This window comes from Pyxicephalus adspersus, chromosome 3 (assembly GCF_032062135.1).
Source record: "Pyxicephalus adspersus chromosome 3, UCB_Pads_2.0, whole genome shotgun sequence".
Classification (NCBI taxonomy): domain Eukaryota; kingdom Metazoa; phylum Chordata; class Amphibia; order Anura; family Pyxicephalidae; genus Pyxicephalus; species Pyxicephalus adspersus.
Window position 1 is genome coordinate 5147188 of NC_092860.1, and position 26777 is coordinate 5173964.

The 26777-nt window shown below is 39.9% G+C and overlaps 1 protein-coding gene across 1 annotated transcript in view; it reads left to right on the top strand.

The window, feature by feature from the left end:
• Positions 1-26777, top strand: part of NOTUM (notum, palmitoleoyl-protein carboxylesterase) — a 42244-nt gene that overhangs the window by 12122 nt on the left and 3345 nt on the right. Inside the window, exons 2-11 of the mRNA XM_072403393.1 lie at positions 9354-9678; positions 12751-12803; positions 14491-14586; positions 14794-14854; positions 14967-15025; positions 15721-15823; positions 16456-16647; positions 17472-17569; positions 23311-23458; positions 23545-23592. Coding sequence (XP_072259494.1) covers positions 9374-9678; positions 12751-12803; positions 14491-14586; positions 14794-14854; positions 14967-15025; positions 15721-15823; positions 16456-16647; positions 17472-17569; positions 23311-23458; positions 23545-23592 — 1163 coding nt within the window. The 5' untranslated portion in view covers positions 9354-9373. The remainder of the gene's footprint in view (positions 1-9353; positions 9679-12750; positions 12804-14490; positions 14587-14793; positions 14855-14966; positions 15026-15720; positions 15824-16455; positions 16648-17471; positions 17570-23310; positions 23459-23544; positions 23593-26777) is intronic.

A 26777-nucleotide genomic window follows, 5' to 3' on the forward strand; every position in this document is an offset into this window, starting at 1 on the left:
TTTTTTTTTTCTTCTTAATTTTCAATCCAATTGCAACCGGGTCTATTCTGTTAAGCTTCTTTAAAGTGGAACTAAACGTTCTTGCTCCGGGTGCTGATATCTTCTTTTAGGTTCGGGTCTTCAGCTGCCATGCTTGGCCAGGCCAGAATGGTGTAATACTTGTGAATGTTCATTGGAGTTCAATTATTCTTGGGCCACCCCAATATATTGGGAAGATTGCAACTGGCCAGTTAGTTTTGGGGACATCCAGTCCTTTCTGCAATAATGAACTACCTGCTCAAATTTTTTTCCTTTTTTCCTTAAAGGACAGCTGTACCTTTTTTTTGTACAATTGTCCTTAAATTCCCTCACCCTATGGAGTGCATACTCCTAGGACAAATATTTGCTTTCAGCCCAAGTCTAGCGATCTCTGTATGTTTTCACTTGGATGCCTTTCTACTTCTTAGTACTATACTTTGAGAACAGTCATCAAAGGCTCATTGAAAACTTTGTTTTGTTTGTACTCCGTCTGTCTGCAGTCTCAGCAGTGCAGAAAGAAGCCATTTCATTTATTGCCTTTAGTCGTAAATGATTTGCATGCTGCAGTACACATGAAGTCAATAGAGATCACAAACTGAAAAAAAAGAAAAAAATCACTTCCATGGTTTACCTAAGACTTCACAATATCCCCTTCTATTCAATGGGTTCCATGCATTCCATCAATGTGAAAAATAGAATACATATCTAGAAGGATGTTGGATTACGTCCTTGTTCTCTGACCTGGTTTTAAAGTTTTCTATCCCTTATACTGTAAGGATAAATGTGAAAGAGAATGGTAAGGCATTAAGACATTCTGTAGCTGTATTGTCTCTGAAATTAGTTTAACGATGATGCTTTCAGTTTGAGATGACCCAAGACTTTTTTTTTATTGATGTATTGGGTAAATTATTTTTTTTTAAGGTTAATGCCCATGGTTTTGGGATGTCCAACAAACTCCTGATCGTGATAGGCACATATATTGAGAAATTCATATTTTTAGTTTGAACCCTTGTGGGTTTTCATTACTGTCATAGGATTTACTATTCATGTCATTGTATAAGAATTGATTATTTGTGCATTTACAGTATATAGCAATAATATCTTCTGCATCATTTTTATAGAATTTTTAGTCGTGTCACTAACTGTTTCTCAGAGGAGCTAAAAATCAGTTGGCTGATTGACATTTTTATAGCCTGATTCACATTATTTGTCCATGAAGGGGCAGTTGTACAAATGTCCGTTCTCCTACAATACGGAAAGGTAGCCCATTCATAGGAATCGACTGCAGCACACCAAAATGTGCAAGCACAACTTTTTGTTTTTTATTGAACTACAGGTGCTTTGGGGTGCCATTCAGAATGAATGGAACTGCTCATGGCAAGGTTGCACGACCGACTGGACAAGTTTGATATAATATGGGCTCCATGGAAAGCCTACTTTACGGCTCAATCAAGGGTATTGGATCAGAGACGGTGCTCAAACGCAACCACCTCTGAGTAAATGGTGAAGCCACAAGGGACTACTGCTGTATCGGACCACAGACCAAACCTCACACCTTCTCCTTATTCTCGCCCTATTGTTTTCTTTTCTTTCTTTTTATTTGATTTTTTTTTTTTAATATTCCTTTAAAAATGTATGCAACTGATGTACAGGATGGAATGCTCTTTTACTGTTAAATGTTTAGTGGACAGTATTATTACCCTGCAACCTTGTTCTACTTGGCTTACCTTATTGTTGGAAACGCCATTTTTTGTTTGAAAGAGGTTCCAGCTCCCAAGATTTTTAGGTAAAATAATTCATTATGTATTGATACATTATTGGTTTCAAATATAATTATCATACTTTCATCATTTGACATATATACATTCTAGTTCTGTTTTCAACAGGCTGGAATATATCTACTAGACATAAAGTTCTAGCTATTTTTAACAGATACCCGTATTGGTCTTATCCGATTCCGACGCGTATTTGCCTTACTGAGCTTCCTCAGGGGAGTGTTGGCTTAAGCACTGTATGGTTTTCATATAAGTTCAAAAGAAGAAACCACAATAAAGTGTACAGCAGTCTTGCAAAATATATTCAATGAAATAATTACAGTATGATATGTGCTAAGATTGGATAATGTGGGGTGTATGAGGTAGTTGTATGTATGTTTTTGGAACATATTGCACATGAATATATATATTTGATATATACATTTTAAAGCTTATTAGTAAAGTCTCATATAATATCCAACATAGGATTGTTGCACAGTAAATCATTTAGGTATGACATGTATTCTAATGTGTGAACAATTGTTTAGATGATATGCAGGTTCATACTTAAGACTAAAAAGAAGCAAAATATATATAAGGTGCCTAATAGGCTACTTATATTTAGGTAGTTGAGTGTAAATAAATGTGAATGGTCACCTTTTTCTAGGGACGTGACTATAAAACAATTTTCACACTGATTTCACACATTGTTTTTTTTTTTTTTTATTGTACTGTGTTGTTTTTTATTTATATGCCAAAATTTGAAGGGCATTGCTTTGGCATGCACAGTAATACTTGGGTGTGGTGTATCACCCTTCATTTTTGAACCTGGCCTAAACGATGATGGACGCCTGTATCCTAGTCTTTCGAAGGAGTAGAAAAGCTCAATCTCGCAATTAGAACTTTTCAAAGAGATCATTATTGGGACTACCCCCCAAGTTTTATTTTAATTAGAGGGTTTACGCTGACCTAAAGTCAGGGGGTCTGTAGTTACCCTTTCCTTATTCTCTCCCCTTCTCCCTCACCCCCTCCATGGACATTGTTTGTGGTTTAGGGAGAATAAAAAGGAGGACGCCAAAAAAAGCTGAGATCAAAGTGGAGCGACGACACCCAGAACCGCAGAAGAGGAAGGGGTGTGGGCAGGAGTATGGAGGAGAGGGGAGAGGAAAAACGGAGAAAAGAGAGATGGAAAGTGACACGGTGAGGGAGGAACGGGGGTGTCCTGTGAACGTAAAAAAACACATTAAACTACATTAAATGGATGCAAACACTGACTGCACAGTATTTAGTTTGCTAAAGTTTTGTATCAAACAATTGTCATCTTTAAATACAAAATACTGTTTTCCCTCTTTCATCCTTTGTATGATTGTATATTGATTACTACATCCAGTGATGGCTGCATAGTATTTCTCAGGGTGGGCTTATTGATAGTGACAAGAATGGAGCATGTCTGAATAAAGTGGAACTAAACCCAAAAGGAAAGGTTTTTGCCATGCAAATTCTCTTCATCCATAAAACCTTTGACCTTCTTCTAGTGGTTTTTGTGCTCTTCTGGTTACACTGCACGGGTTTGTGCCTTGTGTCACCACTATGAATGGCCCAGGAAGTTAGTGAAGATGGCAGGTTTTGGGGGTGCAGTGGTGACGGCCAACTGGACCTGGTATTGCCACGGGGTGCTTAGCTGGCTATAGCCTGGCTGGCGTATTGTGTATGATTGGCCAGCCGAACCATCTAATGATGCAAAGATTCATATACAAGTAATGTTACCTGCTGAAAGATTTGTAAGTCTGTTGAACCATTGCCATGGTAGTTGAAATCCAGTCTAGTGGCCTGTTTTTTTCAATTTAGCGGTTTATCAATAAAGCTTGATCACCTGGATGGAGAAGGAGCATCATCAATTTATCCTTGCCCTTCTTTTAGTCTGTTCCTGTTGTCAATTTTGCTTACAACACACCTAATTGGCTTCCCATTTTGCTGCAAGTATTTGTACTGAGGTATACAAAAAGTTATTACAGAGTCAGAATTCTGTACTTGCTCAACTGTTCACTCTTCAAATGATTAGCCTTGCCTTTTGCTACAGGGTGCCTGGCACATGTAACCCAAAAAATATTCTATGTGATATACCTCCCCTACATGGTCAGGAATGGTGGTTGTGTCCTTGGTCTAAAAGTTATGGCTACACTTTAAGTTTCCCATATTTATTATTAATATTCCCACCCTGATCATTGGCTTTCATGTCTTAAAAGTTGGCCGAGACTTCAAAGTCCGCCTTGCAGTGTTCCATCTACCTCACCATTACTCCTCGTCCTGTTCGCTGATGTCACAAGTCCTGGGGGCGATGGCTTTCATCCATTCTGCACACGATTGTTCAGATGTTAAATGCACAAAACTTTTTGTTCCTCTGGGCAATGTTGCCCTTACAAATTAAATGGCTCTGAATTGTAACCATGATGCAATGAGAGGAAGATAAATGTTTCATGCACAGCCTCAGAGGAATAACTCAAAATGGTTTGTGGTTGAAGTAGAAAGGTGAAAATCTGCACCCCCTGCACAACTTTATTTTGGTAAAATTTCTTATTATGAGGGGGTGCTGAGAAGTTTCTGGCTTTGCCCAGAAAGAAGAGAGCCAGAGTTATGAAATAACACATCTATTGAACATATTCCCCCTGAGACTGATGCACTATGTACAGCGTAGTTGCAGCTTTTCTAGACGTTCAAATAAAAGTCCTTTTGGTTGGGCCGCAAACCAGCTCTCTGCAGCATCTTCGACGTCCGAAATGTCCTCAAAACTTTGCCCCTTCAGGTGTTTCTTCAAATTCGGGAACATATAATAGTCCGAAGGGGCCAGGTCAGGTGAGTAGGGGGGATGGTGGATCAATTGGAAACCCAGGGTGTTCAATTTGGCAGCCACAACGTTGGATGTGTGCGCAGGTGTATTGTCCTGCAAGAAAAGGATCCCTTTTGTCAACTTTCAACAGCGTTTCATCTTAATTGCCTCCTTCAGCTGGTTCAGGAGGTTAGCATAAAACTGTCCGGTGATACTAGAGCCCTGAGGTAGGTAGTCCACCAACAGAATACCATCTTTGTCCCAGAAAACAGATGCCATGGCTTTTTTAGGCGATTTCTGGGTTCGGAACTTCGTCGGCCACAGGGACACGCTGTGGCACCATTCCTTTGAATGTTTCTTGGTTTCAGCATCATAGATGTGGAGCCAGGTTTCATCCTCAGTCACTAACCTAGCCAAAACAGCTTTGAATGCTTCAACTCATTCCTTCTTCTGATCACTGTTCTAACAATTCGGCACCCACTTTGCTGAAAGCTTGCGCATGTCTAGGATAGTGGTGATGACATCTCACGGGAGCGTGTTGGGTTTGTTAAGTATCTGGGCGATCTTTTTTGCAGATATTCGCCGCTCCTCAATAATTAGCTCATGGACAGCATCTCAGGTCAGTTGAAGTTGGGGGGGCGCATGTTCAATGGTGAAATGCCTGGTCTTGAAACAAGATATCCGGGTTGTGACAGTGCTGTAGGAAGGACACTTCTCCCCCAGTGTTTGTGACATCTCACTGTGAATGTCCTTTGCTGACTTTCCCTGGAGAAACAAAAACTTCATGATGGCCCGTAACGACGTGAAACTTGCTTGTGCCTCTGCCATCACAGCTTCTCAGTTTAAGAATCGCAAAGACCTGATATTTGCACAGTTACATACTAAGATATTAGCCTGTCATACCCCCACACTCATTTTTTTTTATTTAACCTGGAAGGGGGCAAATCCAGGACCTTCTCAGCACCCCCTCATAAATGCCCACTCTCCTTTAATGGCAGCCACCTAAAAATCTGATCCTGAGACCCTGTTCCTTCTAGTTCTTCAATGTGTCTTTGCAGAAAAGTTTCTTTGTTTTTATGTGCTTCACTTGCCCAACTCATTCCTACTAGCTGGTGAGTACTCATAGTGGCCCTGAGCCATCCAAAGGTGTATGGGCTACTCATTGGAATTAATGGACCAAGGGATACACTTGCATAATTGAGGCTGTATTTTTTTTTTCTTGCACAACGGCTATGTGGTACAACAAAGTAAAGTTGTCGCCATCGAAAAAATCCTCTCCTGTTCCAATGGCACCACATTTTGGAATAGTGTAAATGAGCAGTACCGTAGTTCACCTCTTTGTAAATGTGAAAGCACTGCCAAAAACCCCAAGGTCTAAGCATTTACCCCCAAGTCTGTTGAGTTCTATTTCTCTAAGTTAGTACTTACCCCAACCCTAATAAACCCTATGGGTAAGTGATGGCTAAGGTTGAGGGATGCAGTCAACTGCTTTAAAGACAACTGTATGCCTTAAGCTATATGCTAGGTAATTATTGCCCGAGGCGCAGGGTCTTGCTTGTGACATGTATACAGCCATCCCTTGATGTTGTCTGCCATGGCGCACCAAGTGGTGATGACTATTTTACTTTCCTTTTAAAGCAAGCATAGCAAGGTGCCACTTGCTCAACCATTGTTTGCTTATTCTCCATTCATTATACATGATCACTAAAGATCATTTCAAGTGAAAGATACCTGATGTGTATACAGGGCTTTGATTTGGGTAATCCATTGATTCAAATATTCTCCCCCAGCAAGGAATATTCATCCACGCTCCACTTCTGTTACTGTAAGGAATAGAGCTTCTTCTCTTACAAAGATACTTTCTCTTTGCTCTACAATAACAACCAATTAATAAAGCATTCCCAGAATCCTGCCGCTGTGGTACATAGCACAGGCTTTATTTAAGAAAAATGGACTATCTATCGATCATTTGATTGCAAGACATACGCTGCAGTTATTATTTGTACCATAATATTTCATATACTGTACACTTGTCTGATATTCAAGTTCACCGATATACCCAATCTAAATTGTACACGTTGTCTGTGATGGATGCTCACCTATTAGGAAACTGTTTACCATTTTCTGTACTGTATTTTAATCTTAAGAATATCGATTATGGCAGAGAAAGCAATTTCAATACAACAGTTCATCTACCAATTGAAAACAATTGCCTTAACTGGTCCTTTGACAGTGATTTTCTGGCCAAAAAAATTATATGGTATTTTTTTTTCTCATTTGCTTAAAAAAATTCTATTCAATTCATAATAATGCATTTTATTTTCATAGTTATGGCTATCTTTTTAGGAAGCCTGCGGAGTCTATTTATCAATTGATTGATCATGCTCCCGCCCAAGAAGATTTGAATTAAGTTGGCGACTTTAGAGACATTTTTAGAATTTTATCACAATGCATCCCAGTTGTGTAAGCAAATGGCCAGGGGCAGACATTGCAGTGCAGACTGTACAGCTGCACAAGGGCCCCCAGGCTGTCTTCAGTCAGCAGGGGCCCCTGCAGCAACTTGCATGGTTCTATTAAACAGTATTTATATAGCATTGACATTTTAAACAGCGTTGTCCATAGTCATGTCACTAGCTATCCCTCAAAGGAGCTCACAATCTAATGTCCCTACCATAGGTTATTTGGCTTGCCCCAAAAACAGTGGGAGGAAACCGGAGTACCCAGAGGAAACCCATGCAAACATGGGGAGAACCTGCAAACTCCATGCAGATAGTGTCCTGTCTTGAGATTTAAACCTGGGACCCAGCGCTGCAAAGGTCAGAATGCTAACCACTGAGCCACCATGATGCCCAAGACAGGAGCAAAAATGGCTGGAGGGGGTAGAAAAAAGAGAAGAATGCAAAATTTTGGGGGTGCCTACCAGTCAATTTTGCACAGGGGCAGTGCTGTTGTTTGTGTCTGTCACTGCCAGGGACCCATACACTGGATAAATTTCGGAAGTTTTCTTTACTTATCATCAACACCACCAACAAAGGTCCGTGAGGAGGGGAACTGCTGCACCACGGGACCTTTAATAGCATCACTGACCCTCATGTCCTTCTACAAAGACCAAGCAATTGTTTTTGATAAATATTTGCACTCCCTATTTTTGGAAAATTGGGGGTCGTTTGGCCTTCAAACATAGTTCTAGTCAGTTGAATCTGGTTCAGGTAAAAATCCTTATTGGCTTATTCAGCAATATGAGAACGCTACTCATCGCTGCTTTGAATTCTGTAGCACGTTTTGTGTTTCATATCCTCAAACAGCTTCAAACATTCCGAGGCAGCTGTGATCTTGATGACCTCTAGCCGAGAACAAGCGTGTTCTGTCTGCGAAGGCTTCGGACTGGCAGCGGCCTGAAATGTGTTTATAAGCAGAGGGACTGTGGTTTATATAGCTAAATATATGGAGGCTACCTGTGGGGTGCCGTTTTAAAGAAGAACTTTTTGTAACTCGATGTATCGAATTTACGGAAGGATATGTAAACCCAAACATTACCATCTCATAATCTTTAAGGTGCTAATGTCAATTCAAGAGAATTTCTTTTTAATAATATCTGGTGATCTTGCCATGACGGGCCTTGCTTAGGTGCTTTAGGTTACAGGGTGACAACACTTTGTTCCTGACTCCTATCATAAGAGCTTTTGAGATTAAAATAGTTGATGGTAACATTCAGGTATGATCCACTGTTGTTACAATTAGTAATCCAACCCAGAAAAGTTGTTAGTTGACATATTTGTTCTTCATGGTTATGATGGGTGAACATGCCGGAATTCAGAAAACATTCTTGAAAGTTTACAACTTTGAATTGTAGGCATTTGAACAAAACCTTAGGATTGGCTCCCAACAATGGACCACTGCTAAGGTACAACAATTGGAACTGTTCCAATTTTACATGTGACGTTAGCTGGGAACTAAACCTTAACCTGTGTCCTTGGCTCTTGGTGCTAAGAACATGGTGGCCAGTGAAAGTAAAAAGGGTCTTATTACATTGGTGGGCACCTGGAGGCATAGTGGTCCCCATTTCTTGTACAGCAGCAGGAAAAACAACCCTCTGTTTGAGATGTAGAAGAAGGCTACACCTTATGGTACTCAGGATGGGACAGTGTGGAGCATTCCAGTTTTATGTGTGTAGTTAGCTAGAACTAAACCTTATCTCTTTAGTTCTTTGGTGCTGAGATGAAGTATGAAAGGGCCCTATTACATTTGGAACCTCATCTCTCGTTCTTGGGTGCTGAGATGAAGTATAAAAGGGCCCTATTACATTTGGAGCCAACTGGAAATAAAGTTGTCCCCTTGTCTTGATGGAGAGTACAAGGAGGAACGGCTCCTTATGTTGGCCAGTAGAGAGAAAAGAGAACCTAGTGTTGATGGTCAGTGAGAAAAAGGAAAGCTTCTTACAGATCACTAAAAGTTAAATAATTACTGACACCAATATTCTGAGACAAATGATGATACACTGGTCCCATACCATTGGCTTTGCTAAAGATGTCAGGCCCAAAACTATGCAGGCACCATCCAATGGATAGGCAACCCATAACTTCTTGGGGAACCCCTACCAATCTCTAGAGGAACCTTGGTTGCAAAAGACTTTTAAGATATAGAGGTCCTTTAGAATGTGACAAGCAGTTAGACATGAAACTATCATAAGAGCTATATTTCACATTGTTCCCTTGGATATTGAACAGCTGATTAATTATGTGTCTTTTCTGCAGAGTTCCACGGTGAGCTTGGCATGGCTGGAGGGATATGTGTTACTCTGCTGCTCCTGCTCAGTGCCATAACCGCAGGAAGCAGGAAAAGCTTGAGGAGACGTGGGCAGCAACTGGTACCCAGCAGCCGGGAGCGGACTGACGGGGGTGGGGAGAGCTTCCCATTGGATTTTACAGCAGTAGAAGGGAACATGGACAATTTCATGGCTCAGATCAAAAACCTGGCACAATCGCTGTACCCATGTTCGGCTCAACGACTGGATGAAGAGATGAAGTTGCATCTTCTGCGCAACCAGTCCGTTACCTGCAATGATGGGAGCCCAGCTGGGTAAGTTATTGGATCTGGCAGGAAAAGAAGTAGTTTTCAAAATGTTCCTTCTTCTAAAACATACCTATAGCATAAAAATAGAAAAAGGGAGGCTAGAACTTTGGGAAACCAATGTTGGACAATTGTTAAAGTAGCCAGTTGGATGTCCATAGTAGAAGTGTTAGATATGGAATGCTACTTTCTATTCCTTGTAAATAGATGGTTTTAGTTTGCTATAGATCTTTTTATCAAAAACTGTTTTTTCTTTTCCTATAAAATTCTGTTTGTGTAGGACTGGTACTCAACTGATAGGTCTTGCCCTGCAACAGGGAATGTCTGAACCAGGAGCTTTATGGGCAACTCACCAGGTGATTTTATAGAAAGCTGCAGACTTAAATGGCCTTAAAACAAAGTAAAGCTCATAAGAGAGTAATATGGCTTAGAGACACTGCAGACTCAAGTCTTGGTATACAAGTAATATCTGCATGGTCACCAGTCAAGGAAGGAATGATTGCTGTATGTCCAATCCATCACTCAGTTGTACACTTGTTATGCGGACATGGGCTTAAAGGACTTATGGGTCAGTCCACCCAGGATTGTGTTGGAACCCCTTGACAATATCTTCTATCCATGGGGACTCAACTGGTGGGATCTGTGCCGAGTTCCTAGGTATGTACACTTTCTGTACTCCCACTCTTCTTACTGGAATTTTTTTCTATTTTATTTGTGCTAAATTATGGACATATTAAAGTAGAACTAAAGTTTTAATACAAAATTATGAGCATGCAGGTTCCCTATTGTAGAAAGGACAGGCAATAAAATAAACTTACTCAACTGTCTAGCTATCTTGAATTACCAAGTCGGAATAATGCAACTCTCATGCAGGTTCACAAAAGTTCATTCATGTTTGGCCTATAGGTTTAGTTCACCTTTTTCTGAGGAAATGGGCTAACCAAAGATAAATAAACGCCCAAACCACCTAAAATCAGTAAATTTGTAGACTGCAGGCATATTATTGTGAAAAGAATAGAAGCTGCACTATCGGTGGTGTTTTGTTTTTTTTGGAAGAGATCTTCATTCATGTCCTCTCTCCTAGACATAATAAGATAGATAGATAGATTACAAGTAATGCAGAGTTGTAAAAAAAAAGTCTATAGAGACATACGAATATAAATACAATATGCTAGATTTGGGTGGTCGAAATTCTTTGGAAACTTCATTAGTAAGAATGAGTGTAAAATCTTCCTAAAATAAAATTTTACAAACCATTTTTTTAGATCTTTTTTACAATTTCTTCTGGTTAAATGCCCACAGCAACCCTCAAATCTGAAATATGTATTCAGTCTTGTATCTTTCCTCTTGCCGGATGTTGACCTGCTGAATTCAGATGCTGTGTAACATGAACAGGAATTAATTTGCAAAACAAATAGTTTTCCCATCTCCGGCTTCCTTTAGAGACCTTTGACATCATCGGCACTTCCAATTCCAATAAGGAAGGAATGTCAACTAATTACTTCATAATTGATATAGCAGAGCAATCTATATATATATGTAGGTCCTATGGTCTGATGTGCACAACTGTAAGTAGACTTATGTTAAGAGGATTTTGTGATGGTGATTTAGTGAGCATTCATCAAAGATTGTTGAATTATTTTTTTTGTGCCCCAAAATAATTGGCTGAAGTACAACTGTAAAGTCAAACTACATGTAGATGTGTTTTAAATGCACGTTCTTATGGGTTTATTTTCTTTAATATAATTGTAATGGAGGTCCTGTTGTCAGACGTACATGAAAATGATTAGCCATCCTTTAGCAGGTAGCTATTGCTGTATATTATGTCTTTACATTTAAGTTTAATTTTGGCTTTACATTTCTTTACTTGAATAAAAAGGAAAGCGACAAGCGGGGTTTTTATAGGCAACAATGTGCTGTAATCCGTGACAGGTTCCCATGGAATACAAATAATAAAAATATAAGAATCTCATATACCAAGGATCCAATAATTGGTCAATGAAGTTGGTGCTAGACGTATGCCACCTACTTAATGCACTCACAGTATAAGTCGTGTATATACCGCAAGTACAGTCGCTGGAGTCACATTTGCACAGCCTGTATACCAAACGCGTTTCGCCCAATGAGGGCTTCCTCAGGGGTTGATGTGTTCTTTTACTTACAGGGAGGCTTTGGCTGCAGTCCCCTTTTTCCCCTACGAGCAGCTTCTGCTCATCATTTCAGCCGTTGGCCCAAGTATTTCCTTCATTACAACCAGGTATTCACCACCTTGGCTTTTTTCATTCTCCCATTACATTACACGCTTGGTGGGTCATCCTCTAACTCACACGGATGTATATCCATTTCTGGAAAATATTGCCTCTAGTGCATGTTAATACCCCACTATCATGCAGCAACCCCTGAGGAAGCCCTCATTGGGCAAAACGCATTGGATATACTGGGTGCGCGAATGCGATTCCCCAGACTGTACTTGTGGTTTATACACGGCTACGACTATGTGTGCATTAGGTGGCATATGTCTAGCACCAACATTGTTAGCCAATTATTGGATACTTGGTATATGAGATCCTTATATTGGTATTTGTATTCTGAGAACCTTTCACTGAATACAGCACATTGTTGCCTATAAAAAACCTTGCTTGTCGCTTTCCTTTTTATTCAAGTATATTTTTGGGGTTAGCAATGTTCTGTTTAAGGGAATCGCTATACTTTTACCTTTGAAATCATTCCACTACTACGTTATCATGTAAATTTACATTTCCTCATAGGTTTTTTTCCTCATTTCCATTTTCAGATTATATTTCTTCTTTAGAAAAATAAACAAGGCAACTAATACTTCATGTACTTGTAAGGAAATGATGATGATAATTGAATACATTTTGTTTTAGGAAGGCCGTCATGTAGGTTTAGATTTGGCCTAAAACCGTACGTGCCGGCCAAGTAAAATCTGTGTGTGGTATATAGCTCCTCTGTGTTTCTCTTCCATATCAATATTCAAAGCCACTGTGTATTCATGATTCCAAAATCTTTCCTTTGATAGCAGTCCACAGACTAAGAGTCAGTTTTGTGTTTACTTTCTAGTTACTACCTAAAGGAGTCCAAAGGGAGCCGGCGGTGGCTTGTCTTCTTGGAAGGTAAAACTCAACTTATCATTTTTTTTTTCTTTTCTTTTTTTTTTTCTTCGTTGCTAGATGTTTTGGGCCTTTTGCCCAAACGGAGGAAGAGAAAATAAACAGAGCTTGCGGTGGGGAGTTGTAAGAACACCATTCGCTTCCAAAACACGTTCTTGAATGAATGAATGAACGAACGACATGTTAGCATGACCTCGGGTCAGGGGTTAAGACCAGGCTTGAAGAAAACATAAGTATAACCACTTCTTACACTGAGGGCCGGCGGTGTTTGCCAATCAGCCGCTGTCCACATGAAAGCTTCTTCAGATGGGAAAATATACTTTGCATTTTATTCAGTTTATTCGCAGTTTTATTTTACATACTCACTGGATTACGCTGTCAGAAGTCATAGAAAATCTCATTTGTTTAGGGGGCCGTAGAATTAGTTCTACCGAGTTAAAAGCTTCTATTTAAAGGGTCAGTCCACCCATGGCTTAAGTTTTGGTTACGGTTGGACTTGATTGATGATCTGCCTGCCTGTCATACCTGATTATATCTGGGCCAGATTAAAAAAAAGCATGTGGGATATTTTATTCCTTTGATCACGCATAAAATGTCAGTCGGCAAGATGTGGTAGAAAGAAGCCACAGAAGCATGGTTTCTGAAGGGTCTTAGATGTTTGATAGCACTTGAGTTTATTGGCCATAGTTGGCAAAGAAAGGAATGGTGTTACTACTTGCATTTTTATAAAGCAGCAACTCGGGTCATGAAAAACTGTTGGGGGGGATCAAATGGCAAGATCATCTCAATGGGACCCTATTCACTACATTTTGGGATTCTTGTTACCATTTTTGAGGACTATGCAGTCTACTGGTCATATTGTCATTGGCAGTCCACTTGTTCTACCCTGGTTGTATATTGGCCTTTGTACTCAGTCCCATGGGGTAAGGAAATATGAGGGGTATAAGATATTTATAAACCAAATGTTGGCACTAATTTGTATTTTTTAATTAAGTTGGAGATATTTAGAAGTTTAATTGTAATCATTGCTGCTGAAACATGCCTTTGTTTGGTTCAGGTGAAGTTAATATGCAGCTTCATCCAATACCAAACATGAACCAAAGTTTGCCTTACCAGCCAACATTCAGAAACCCTTAAATGAAAACTTCTAGCAGCTGTCTGCTGGATATATTTATCCAACACCAGTAAACGAAAAGCTGTAAGACCTTGCCAATGAAAATGTTGGTGAGCATTTTTTATTATCGGGTGATCATCAGACAGCCGGGCTGCCCCTAATGCCCAATGGAGTGCTCATATCCTTGCCCATGTATTGTGGCTCCTGCCTAGGAAGGGTGAACGAACCTTTCCCCGTAATGCACCAGATTATGGACAGGCACCTGGCGTCATTGCATGCAATGCAGGACTGCTGATCCTGCATTGCATATGATGGCATCTGTGTGTCTGGTAGTCACTTGTCCTGCTTAAGGGTAGTTTTGAATTGTCCCTGTAGCTCCGCCATAAAAAGGTACAGTGCAGGTAGTGCATTCTTCCTGTTCAGCTGTCCTGACCCAGTTAAGGTCCTATGTGGCTTTCAAGCAGCTGGTCTTCAAGGCCATATACCCAGCACAGGTTTTGTGAATTGTACTTGTATTTTGGTATTATGCTGGTTCAGCATTGGCTAATCCACTCTCCATCTATTACCCCCCGTTAGGTGGCTGGTACTGCATTAACCGGGAGAACTGTGAATTGCGCTATGACACCATGAGAAGGTTGATGAGCTCAAAAGGGTGGCCAGCCACAAAAACTGGTAAGTTTGTCAATGGCAAAATCTGTCCATCCCAGTGTGTTTCACTCCCTTTAATACAGTTTATCTGTGCTTTTAGCCTTTTACCACGTAACCTTCCCATCCTGTAGCGTCAGCTCACGTTTTGTCTGTCGGTGTCAATCTCATGTCATGTCTGTATTCTCCTGTTCCACACACACGTTTTGCATCAAGCTTCATTTCATATTTCAGCTTCAGGGATTTTGTCAACCCAGCCTGAGGAGAATCCACATTGGTGGAACGCCAATATGGTGTAAGTATTGCCTGTGTCCTGTCCGCCATATTACATTCATATTGAATATTCAGTACAGAACTGGTGTTGATGCCCAGGATGCTTCTTACCGCTGTGATGTTTCTCTCTGCAGGTTCATCCCATATTGTTCTAGTGACGTTTGGAGTGGAGCCACTCCTAAATCTGAAAAAAGTAAGTATTGATCCTATAAGAATTAATAAAGGATAAAGAAACTTAGTCCAATAAAAGTGTTGACTTATCCCTTTAGGATCAAAATAATTTGCACTTTATTGGGACTTTAAAGGCATCATAAGCCATTTATTCAAACTTGATCTAGTAAAATCATGATTTTTTAATAAAATTCTTTGACACCAAATGTATAAATTCACAAGCTGTTTGGGTAATATATTCTAATAATAGCCTTTTATTATGAAGCCAGGGTACTGAGACACAAATATCCATAATGCAACTATTTAGAGACCATGTGAAAATCAATTTGTTAGATGGCAATGGTCTTTGAATCGGTAACCTGAAACTCTAATATTGTTCAACACGTTTCTAAGTACTATTTTGCTTCTTCAGGGATAAATTAAGAAAATAGATTACTGGTGGTACAGCACGTGGAGAAGATTCAAATGTAACATCATATTCTAGACAGATTATCTATGACATTGGTGGGAGATGGGAGCCCAATATGTATATATAAAATAATTTAGGATAAGACCAATGATTTTGGGCATGGTTTGTTCCAAGATCTGTAAGTGCCATTATTGCTGGACAGCTTGGTCTGGCTGTGAACATATAGAAACCAATAGTTTGGTTGAATTTCAAAGCTATTGAAGGCAACCATGAAAAACACAATCTGTAACCAATTTCTTTCTCTCCAGGTGAATATGCCTTCATGGGGTCCCTCATCATACAGGAAGTGGTAAAGGAATTGCTGGGAAAGGGTCTGGACAACGCTAAAGTTCTCTTATTGGCTGGAAGCAGGTGAGATGGTATGGATTTGATTAGTGGTATTATAATGGGTTAATAAACAGATGCGCTATGTTTCTTTCAGACACCCAACCCTATGCTTACAAAATGATGTCTGAATATTGTGTGGGTTTTATTTAAATTAAGTATGTATAAAAAAAAAAAAAAAAGTCACATTAAACCAGCAAAAGAACCTGAAATCTGTGTTTATGGGTGTTGTAATCCTTTGCGTTCATTTTGAGACCATTGGAGCAGTAATGCTTTGTACAGTGATGTGGGTCTAACCCAATAACTGATCAGCATGAGAGAATAGAACCCCATGTTCCCTATTTTGCTCCAGTCATAGGCAGGGGGCGGGTCCTGGACCATGCTGTCTTGCCTAACTACAGTTAGGTCTGCAGAGTGGTCCAGGACTTGGCAGAGCATTTGACTAGATAAGAAACACAAATGCCTAGGCAGGTAACATGGTTCTTACCCATTAGCCTAAAACACATGTATATGGCTTACACAAATAGGTACAGTCTGGACCAAATAAATGTTGGCTTGGTTAGACACTATATGGTAGGAGCTCAAAACCATTGTGTTTTTTCATCTGTCAAGACTGAGCAGTATTTTATTATTGTAATGGTGTATCTTGTCTGTTCTAGTGCTGGTGGGACTGGGGTCCTTCTAAATGTGGACTTGGTGGCCGAACAACTGGAAGAACTGGGCTATCCTGGGATCCAGGTTCGAGGCCTATCAGACTCTGGATGGTTTCTTGATAACCAGCAATACAGGAGGACGGACTGCACGGATATCATCACTTGCGCTCCTACAGAGGCCATTCAACGAGGAATAAGGTAGAACCAAACATCTTTGTCCACATAATTTCTGTTTTTTTTGTGGTAGATCAACAAGTTTTAACAGCCATTATGTAACAAGTAGAAGGGCCCAGACAAAGTATTTGTTTCAATGGGACCCAAGGTTGCATCTATCCCAGTGGTCACCAACTGATGGGCTGCAAGAAAATTTTGGTGGTCCCCGGCTCTGGCCAATGCACCCCAAGCAGGGTCAGGAAGGGAGCACCAGCCAGAACCAAGGTGGGAAGAGTGGGTGGGTTCTGGCATCATGGGATCACTATGAGGGAAGTTTCATCCCCTTTGAGTGACACACGGCTCCTGGCTCATGCGTGGTCCAAGGTCTATAAAAATGAAGCTGTCCAAAAAGTTTGGCGACCACTGATCTATCAGTTTGCATTCCCCCAAAAGCTTTATTGTGTTTACATTGCTTCATGTGGCCTCGTTGGAAAGACTTCCCTCTTTTCTGTATCCATGATGATGACAGTTTTCCCCTCAGGGACAAGAATTAATGAGAAATATCTTCTGCTATGCCAAGAAGGAATGGTAGACATGTTTGAAATCCATCTATTGTAAAGGCTTTGGATCCCTCAACACTTGGTTCTTGGGTTTTGATAACCTTTAAACCTAGTTATGTTCTCCGATCATCCCCTGAACACTTTAGAACTTTGAGCTCTTGGTTCTATCCAAATGCCTGTCCAACACTTTACAAGGGTGCAGATATGATTTTGTGGCCTTTGTCCAAACTTCTCCTCTTCTTTCCAATATTAATGATTATCAACTCAGCATCACTTGTAGTTGATTGGTCCTAATTTAAATTCTTTTAGGTATTGGAACGGAGTCGTACCGGATAGGTGCAAGCAACAGTTTAAAGGAGAAGAATGGAACTGCTTCTTTGGCTATAAGATCTACCCGACTTTAAGAAGTACGTATGACTGATGGGAAATCTAGTTAAAGGGTCAGTCCACTCATCTCTAGGTAAAGGGTCAGTCCACTCATCTCTAGGTAAAGGGTCAGTCCACTCATCTCTAGGTAAAGGGTCAGTCCACTCATAACTAACGCTGGAGGTATCACCCCTCTGATATTATCTCAGGGGCTGTTAGTGAGGCCTCGGCTCCGGGTGCAGCCGGGAGAGCTTCCCTTTTTATGTTGGCATTTTTATAAAAAGATGAATGGCTAGAATTTAAATTATTAATTAGATGAACAAACTGCACAAAAGGAAATCCCCTTCTAAGGTAATGCACTTATCAAACTTTGCCATATCCCTAAACAATCAGTGAAAAATAGTGCTACGTCCCATAAGTGGACCCAAGCCAGAAAGTACTGGCAAATTAAAAGAATAAAAATTCTTTGAAATTATTTGAAACATGTACTTCTAAAAAAACTGTCAACATTTACAACATACAATCAATAAAAAGTCCATCACATAGCTTTACCTCACAATTTGAGTACATATACAAAAAAAAAAAAAATCAGCAAATTTCTGCAACCCGACGCATTTCGCAGCAGCAGTCACTTCTTTAGGGGATTTGATAGCAGAACAATAAAGCAAACAAACCGATATCCAGAGCACCAAGGCGATGTTAAAATCCAGGTCAGTCCCACACTGCATGCAAGGATGGTAATATGGAGATCACTGAATTAGTGTCATTGGTATCGGGTGAGGGAAATGTCTACAAAATGTCTTCAGTATGCTTTTCCTGGGTCGGTAAAGCAAAGATTGTTTGGTATGCACACTTCAGCCTGGTCTCACCATCCACCCAGCAAACAAGCAAGCCTGAATTTAACACCCCTGGGGTGCTTTGGATATCTGTTTGATTTCTTTGTTGTTCTGCTATCAAATCCCTTGAAGAAGCCGCTGCTGCTGCGAAATGTGTTGGAGTGCAGAGAAAATAAATTTGCTTGTTTTTTTTATTGTATATGTGCACAAACTGTGAAGTAAGACCATCTGATGACCATCTGACCGTCTTTTTATTGGTTGTATGTTGTATATGTTGACATTTTGGTTTTATAATTACATGTTTGAAATGGAATTTGTATTCTTTTGATATAGGCCAGTAATTTCCTGCTTGGGTCCACCTGTGGGAAGTAGGACTATAATTTTCCTCTTATTAATTAGATGATTTGACTTCATTACTTTTGTATTTAAAGGAGCCCCTAATTATAGAAATATGGGGTTTATCCCAGCTAAGTCCTTCTGGTGCTATTATTTTTAGAAACCCCTCAATAACTTCTATTTATACATTATAAGATCATACATGGATACAAAATGAAGTGCAAGAAGTCAAAATAGTTAATAATAGAAACCTATAAAAACATAATCAAACATGTCCAGAAAACATTTGCCCTCTATATTAAAAATGTATATATTGTTGGCATGGTCTAACAAGGATGGTTAAATAGGTTGCAGTGGGTTAATGACATTTTTTGCATTCTCAGTATTTTGATGAATATCCATGTTAAAAATAATAGGGAATGGGGAATAATAATAGGGATTGTCTATTTAGAACCTTTCACAGCTTTCTCAGACTTTTGAAAAACATCCAATTACCTATAAATCAAATGATAATCAAACATACTTTAAGTATAATGCATTAAATTAGCGATCACATATATTGCATTGGATGACAAAGAACTTGCAGCCAATAACCGAACCCTTCATTTTTAAATGGTCTAAATTCACAAAGCATACAGGACAGAACTCCTAAGGATATATGTCCGACCTTAAGAAAAGAATCAAATACATAAATTTAATTAGCATTATTTTTGGTTTTGCATATGAAAAAAATGTGACCTTAAATTATTACCTACTGCGCTGTTCCCCCTGATGTGTTATGTGGTGGGGCAGAATTACAGTTGGTTTACCACCACCCACATGTGTAGCACAGGAGTATTTGTTGCATCTCATGTGGTCTCATATGGTGCCGTTTGTCTTTTGTTTTTATTTCCATTTTTTTTCATTTTTCCATTGTTTTAGACTTTAAAGGGTAAGAACAATGTAACAAGCCATTGTTGATGTGTTGAGCCAAGTCAACTGTCCTAGATTTGGAAGGATTGCCCTTCTGTCCGTCTTTTCTCCTTTATTACTCTTCTATAGGTTGATATATACACAAATAAAAATGTATTTTATAAGTATTACAAAGTCTTATAGAAATAAAAACGTGAGGTTTTATGTCAAATAAACAATTTGTATTGGCTGATAGATTCTCATAGAATACATATAACACAAACAATCAATAAAGGATCATGCACTTGATCCAATTGGAAGGCCAATCAAGTTAGCAGTAGGCAAGTATAGAACCTAATGTGGACACACATAATGAGACGTCTACCGCGAGTCCTGTAGCAAACGTGGTGTTCTATGCACAGATTGCGCATCTGACGCGTTTCGCCCAGTATGGGCAACCTCAGGGGTAGCTGTGCAGTAACGGAATTATAGTCAGGTACTGCATGCAGTCTAGATATGTTCTAGAGCAGGGATCGGCAAACTTCGGCCCTTAGGCCAGATACGGCCCAGCCTGTAGTTCATTCCGGCCCAATGCCGGCTGCAACCCGCGGCTCCGGCTCTGCCAGGGGACGTTAGGAACTACCGGAGCTCTGGTGCCGCCTCTTTGCTGTTGCTTCCCTATTTACTGCGGCCAGCGTTGATATTCCGCCGGTGCGGTAAATAGGGAAGGCTCCCTGAAGGGAGATCCCTCTCCTCCCCAATGCATACGGAAGAGAGAGATTTCACTTCAGGGGGGTTACCTGGTGGTGTGTGGAGCCATTAGGGCGGGACTCGGAGTCCGGCCTAGTGTACTCCCACCCACCCCTGAAATTGCCTAGTGGCCATAAAAGTTTGCCTACCCCTGCTGTAGAACATACATAAATATTTATGTCAAACATATAACAGAAGTGATATGTACATAAAATATTAACATATTTAAATCTACAAAAAGCATCAAAAAAACAAATGTTTTGATTACCAAGTGTTCGCATTTTTGCATAAATAATTGCATAAATTAATATGTAAATAAATAAAAGGAGAGGTATGTAAGGTTATCAAGATCACTGTATGGCAAGTATCAATAATAATAATAAAAAGATGTCACCATGTACAGATAGGTGTTCACAAATAGCACAGTGCATCAAATAATTATGGTCACCAGTGGGATAAAGGTTCCTAAATGCGGTGTATGTTTCATATGATAATCGATCATATTGATGAATACATTGTAAATAAAGGTGTTATCATAAGCTAATGCAATAATTCAACTTGTGTATCAATGAAAATTATCAAATCAATGTACTTGAGGGTAATAGATGAAAAACTTACAAATTTAACAACAAAACATATAAAAGGTTCCAATCACATAAAAAGTGTGGGAAAGAGAAATTCTATAGGATGAAAATGCTTAAATCCCCATGGGGAAAATTTACCTGTGGCTATATTACAAAATCCTATTTTACATTAAACCTTCATCCAGCCTCTATTTAATTTGGTATTTTGGCATGCAAGCATAAAGGAAATGTAGTTCTAGAGAAAAAATCACTTGTTGCGTTTACCAATTTTTTTTTTGCCTTTTTTGCCTTTTAAATTTAAGTTTTTATTAAAGATTTTAACATATATAGAAGAAAACATTATTAAAACAAAAAGAGAAGGGTAAGCGTAAAAAGCTGCCTATTATTTATAGTCTGCAGAATAGAAATGTGGTAGGTTGTGTCTTTTTGGACTAAATGGTGTCCCTTTTCCCCCATCTCCAAAATTTGGAAGGTATACAGGTCTGATGTGTTTTATGTAATATTTCATCCCTTTGATTTCCTAATGATTGATTGGAGGGGGGAGGCCATGATTGATCAGGGGCGTGTGGTGGCAGCCTGAACTGGGATACAGATGCACATTTAGGTTTAGATGGAGCAGCAATGCCATGGGGTCCAGCTGCTGGACATCTGTACCAAAGTCATGTGTAATGTCTATTTCTGTCTGTCTTTGAACTCCAGTGCTGTTAAATATATCTCTTTTATGTGACAAGGAGGAAGGGGCTCATGCATTTATTACCTACAAATAAAAGGGGTTTTAAAATAGAACAGATTCTAGGTGCCCATCAAGATCTTTTTATTGGTGTATTTGAAGAATAGAAAGAGGGAAAATATCAGATTGCTCAATACCTAACGAGCAAAAGATGCTCATTAGAGGGGCAGTTTGACATTGAAACAAATTTCCTGACATGGGTTGTTGAAAACCTATGTATAAAAATAAGATGTATTGTATTTTAAGGTTTTGCTGCCTTTATCCTTTTAAGTAATTTCCTTTTTTGATGCAAATTATGCTGATGCTGGAGAATTTATTTACCTGACCATTTTTTTTTTTTTTTTTGCTCAGGGATGTCATTGGTCAAATTTGTGTGTTGAGTTCCCTGATCTATGCATCTGTTGTGGCCTTTATAAGAGGTTCCCACGTTTTTGAGAACAAGGTTGTTCATTATTCTACCAGTGGGGAGGATGCAGCTGGGTGCTCCCTGCTCAGGGTTGCCCTACCTCTCTATAGAAAACAGGTTTCTTGGTAATGGCTGAAGTAGCCTGTCTGTATACGGTCATCCTTTTTTATCATTATCATTTTGGGCAAAAGTTAGACCTCTGATCTTTGAAAGGATCCACAACTTCACATTCTCAAAAGTAGTGTATAACGGGTCCCCAACCCCGGAACGCGACCCACTAGTGGGCCATCTGACAGGTGGGCCTTGGGTCTGGTGCGTCCCCCATCAGAATCAGGAGAAGGACCCTGCTGGGGGGGGGCACCGGCCAGAGCCTCCCATACTGATCCCAGGCTCAGGGCGATGGGTAGGTTATGTTCATGGACACAACCCGCCCACTCTCCCATCGCAGGCTCGGACCTGACCTGTGGACGTTTCTTCCCCTTTGGATGACACACGGCTCCCCGCGCAGTTCTGAGTCCGTGCATTTAGTGGCCCATGAGCTCCAAAAGGTTGGGGACCACTAGTATATAAAATATTGACAGCAGTGAGAGACTCAGTGTCTCATGTCTTTGGCACCCTAACATGGGGGTTCCAGGCTTGACTCCAACGAATAATTATAGAAAGGAGCACCAAATCTTTTTGTGAGAGTCCCCAAAGCATTGTCCAGCATCCACAAATACAGCCAACACATTTCAGGTGTCAGGACCTCCTCCCTTCATCAGGGCTTAGACCCCTAAGTTGGGGTCCCAGGCTTGACTCCAACAAACATAAAGGAACATCAACCCATTTTGTGAAATAGTCCACAATAAATTCTGCAATTAAAAAAAATATAGTCAACACATTTCAGGAGAACTTCATCCCCCCCCCCCCTTCATCAGAGCTTAATAATTGCCACCCTTACATGGGGCTTGGCTTGGCTCCTGCAAACATCGAAAGGAGAACCAACCCACTTTGTGAGAGTCCACAATGCATTGTCCAATGGCAACAAATACGGCCAATGTGTTTAAGGGGCCAAAAGAACTGGATATTACCAACGCATTTTGGGGGTCAAATGAACTCTTCTCAGGGCTCAGTACTAATTCATAAACCCCAACTGCTTTCTGTATAATGTTCCCAATGTTAGAGGCATTTCAATGTAGCAGCAAAACTGACCAAACCTGACTTACATGACTTTAATAAGGACTTGCCTAAAGTTTTCACTTCTTTATAGGTCCAGTTTTTGTGGTCCAATGGCTATTTGATGAGGCTCAGCTGACGGTGGATAACGTACATTTAAGCGGGCAACCAGTGCAAGAGAACCAATGGAATTATATCCAAAATCTGGGCCGTGAGCTGAGGAATACTCTGAAGGATGTTGGGTATGTATTGGGCTGCTCATGTACATAGCATGCTATGATTATCGATGTCATGTTCTCTGACTCTTGACTTTTCTTCCTCTCTATAGGGCGAGCTTTGCTCCGGCTTGTCTGGCTCATGAGATTATTACGCGGAGGTAAGCCCCAAACCTTATTTTACTTAAAGAACAGCTCTGCTTCCAATTTATCTATATCTAAAATGAATGCAGAACTTGGCCCCAGTGCACAACAAAGCTTTTCTAAACCCAAGAACAAAAAATGTAATTTATGGCAGATTACTCTCCTTAGAAATGGTGGCTGTGTTGGTTTTCTGTCTTTGTTTTCACCTGGTACATTATTACATGTTCTGGTTAACTTTCCCTGCGTTGTATTAGGACTACAAAATGCCTTTCCTTCTCCTCTCCATAACATAGATCTCCTGTGAAGTGCTAACTGTGTACAATGCTACCTGATAACCGTGAGAAGAGACGGCAAGCACAGAAAGTTATTTGCTCACATGACAGGAGCAATAAGTAATAAAGGGAGCAAAAAGATCATTTGTTGGGGTAGAACAATAATGAAAATGTAAGAGTGAGGCCAGGCAGGCTCAGTTAAATAAAATTCATACTAAGGAGTTGACTGTTGGATGATCGTTATTCCCCCCACCCCTCAGTTACGTTGTCTTGGCGTCACCTTTGATTCTGCCCTCTCATTTACCCCCCATATTCAGAACATTTCCAGGTTCTATCACTTTGACCTACGCAAAAACCGCCCCTACCTGTCCCCAGAGACCACCAAACTCCTTGTACATGCTCTTATAATCTCTCGTCTGGACTACTGTAACCTCCTCCTCCCTAGGATTCCACTAACCCGACTCTCTCCTCTACAATCTATTATGAATGCTGCAGCCAGACTCATCCAGCCTTCCCGCCTACCTACCCCATACACAGCCTTCCCNCCTACCTACCCCATACACAGCCTTCCCGCCTACCTACCCCATACACAGCTTTCCCACTGCTCCTCTTCCACTGCATCTCTTTGTAGTTCTCTTCAATGGCTTCCATTTCACCTTAGAATCAAATTTATCTCCTGTGCTTTGCCTTCAAATGCCTCCACAGTTCTTGTCCCACTTACCTTTCTGACCTGGTTGAAAAATACTCTGCCAGCCGATCTCCGCTCCTCCAATGACCTACTGCGGACTTCCTCACTCATAACCTCATCACACGCCCGACTCTCTGGAATGTCGTCCTATTCAGCTTGCTTCTACTATCTGCTCTTTTAAAAGAGCACTCAAAACCCAACGCTTCAAACTCACCTACTGTCTTTTCTACTTCCACCATTCAATATCAACCCTCTTATTGTGTGGTACTTTCCCCACCTCTTAGAATGTAAGCTCTTTGGGGCAGGATCCTCCTCTCCTCCTGTGTCATTGTCTGTCATTTGCAACCCCTATTTAATGCACAGTGCTGTGTAATATGTTGGCGCTATATAAATCCTTTTTAATAATAATCAACTCTTGGAAATTGATCAAGTGAGTTGATAGGTGTATGATTAGCCTAAGTAGCTCTTTCATTACTCTATTATTTTTCATTTAGCTCTAAGAGATCAATCCTTGAAAATTTGATAATTAAGCAATTGAGAATAACCCAGCATATGACTACATGGACTGGTGATTAGGAACATAGAAGCGTGACGGCATACAAAAAACAGGCGGTTCATCAAATTTGCCGTTTTCTATTTCAATCTTTTTATTGTTTTTTATTACAAGGACATATCAAAACATTTTACATTATAACAATACCATCCTGTTGGACTTTAAACAAAAGATTTAAGGGGTTTCAGACATACAAATCACAACAAAGGAGAAAAATGCATCAATTCAGAAGTTTTTGCCTTTTTATCTTCATATAAATGTGTAACTTCACCTGCTGTGGGTCTTGCAGGAGGTCATTGTATTTTAGCTATAGGGATTCAGCATTGTCAGCAAAGGGCAAGACTGCAAACCCATCCCTTCCTTTTCTGCATAACCTAATGAGATTGGGTTCTGATGTCCTTGGAGATAACCAGGAGCAATAAACCTAGAAGAGCAAAGCAAAGGAGCTTATTGTGGATAAGGTTTCTCTTAGGAGCAACAAGTATTTTATGGAATTTATCAAGCCGATATAACAAAATGCTTTCATTGGTATATTTAACAGACCAAATGATAAATAAGAAGTTTATTGTTTTAGGTTTACAGGAACATCTCTATACTGTATTGAATACATTTGGACCAGAACCTTCTAATTATTGGTTTTTAGCAACATGCAGGCTAGTTACATTTTACCTGCAGCCCTTGGCTGTACATTATCTTTTTTAATTACAATTGAAATACTTCTATTCCAGTTTTGGTACCTTGCGAAGATGACAATGAATACCTAATTGTTTAAATGCCTTGATGCACCAGCAGAGGTCGCTGCTGTATAGCAAACACACCATATAGCAATCTTTCAGCTAGAACCTGATATTGCAACACAAAGTGAGCATCTAATCTATTTATGAGGGTGCAGCGCCCTCTACTGGTTGTTGTGTATCCTTTTCAGCCTTGCTCCTATAGCATTGTTGGTTCACCCAAATGTCCCAAGAGGTTGACAACAACTATACTATATTAGTATTGGCACATATGATCCATGTGCTCTAATTATAGTAGCACAGACAGCGGCGATTGTATATCATGACTGCATGTGCTTCTGTTGGTTGACTGCAAGGCTTGGGTACTGAAGGATGAAGGTTCCAGTAAGTCGCATAGCTTAAAAAAGACACGTCTCTAGATATTCAACTATGTATTTAAATATAAATATAATTTTTATAATAATTTTAAATTGTCACAGTGATCCAAGAAAGAAAACTAATAAAATAAATTGTAATATAAACTAAATTGGCTTAAAAGGGAAATGTGATTTAGGAATGATCATTCGCTACTTTCCTTCAGATATAACTTGGTGGGTTGAGTCAGTCGTTGGCTTCCTAAGAGCAAGATTTCCCTATCCTAATTCCAAACCCTGTTCCTGTTCCCCTTGGGGTATCCATGTCCACCTTGTGTCCCAGCTGCTCCATTTACATTCTCCATAACAGAGAATATATCCAGCATGGATGATGAGAGCCCCTTATTATGGGTTTGGGTTGACATGCCCTTTTATAATATAAAAAAATTAATTCTCTCATATTTACAGTTAGTTTCTCTGTACAATACCTAAATTGTAATCTGAGTCATTGGAAGAATAGAACTTTATGTTCATCAAAATGTATTTTTTGTTTCAGATAGAATATGGAAGGTTTACAACTCTTTATATTTTTGGCATTGTCC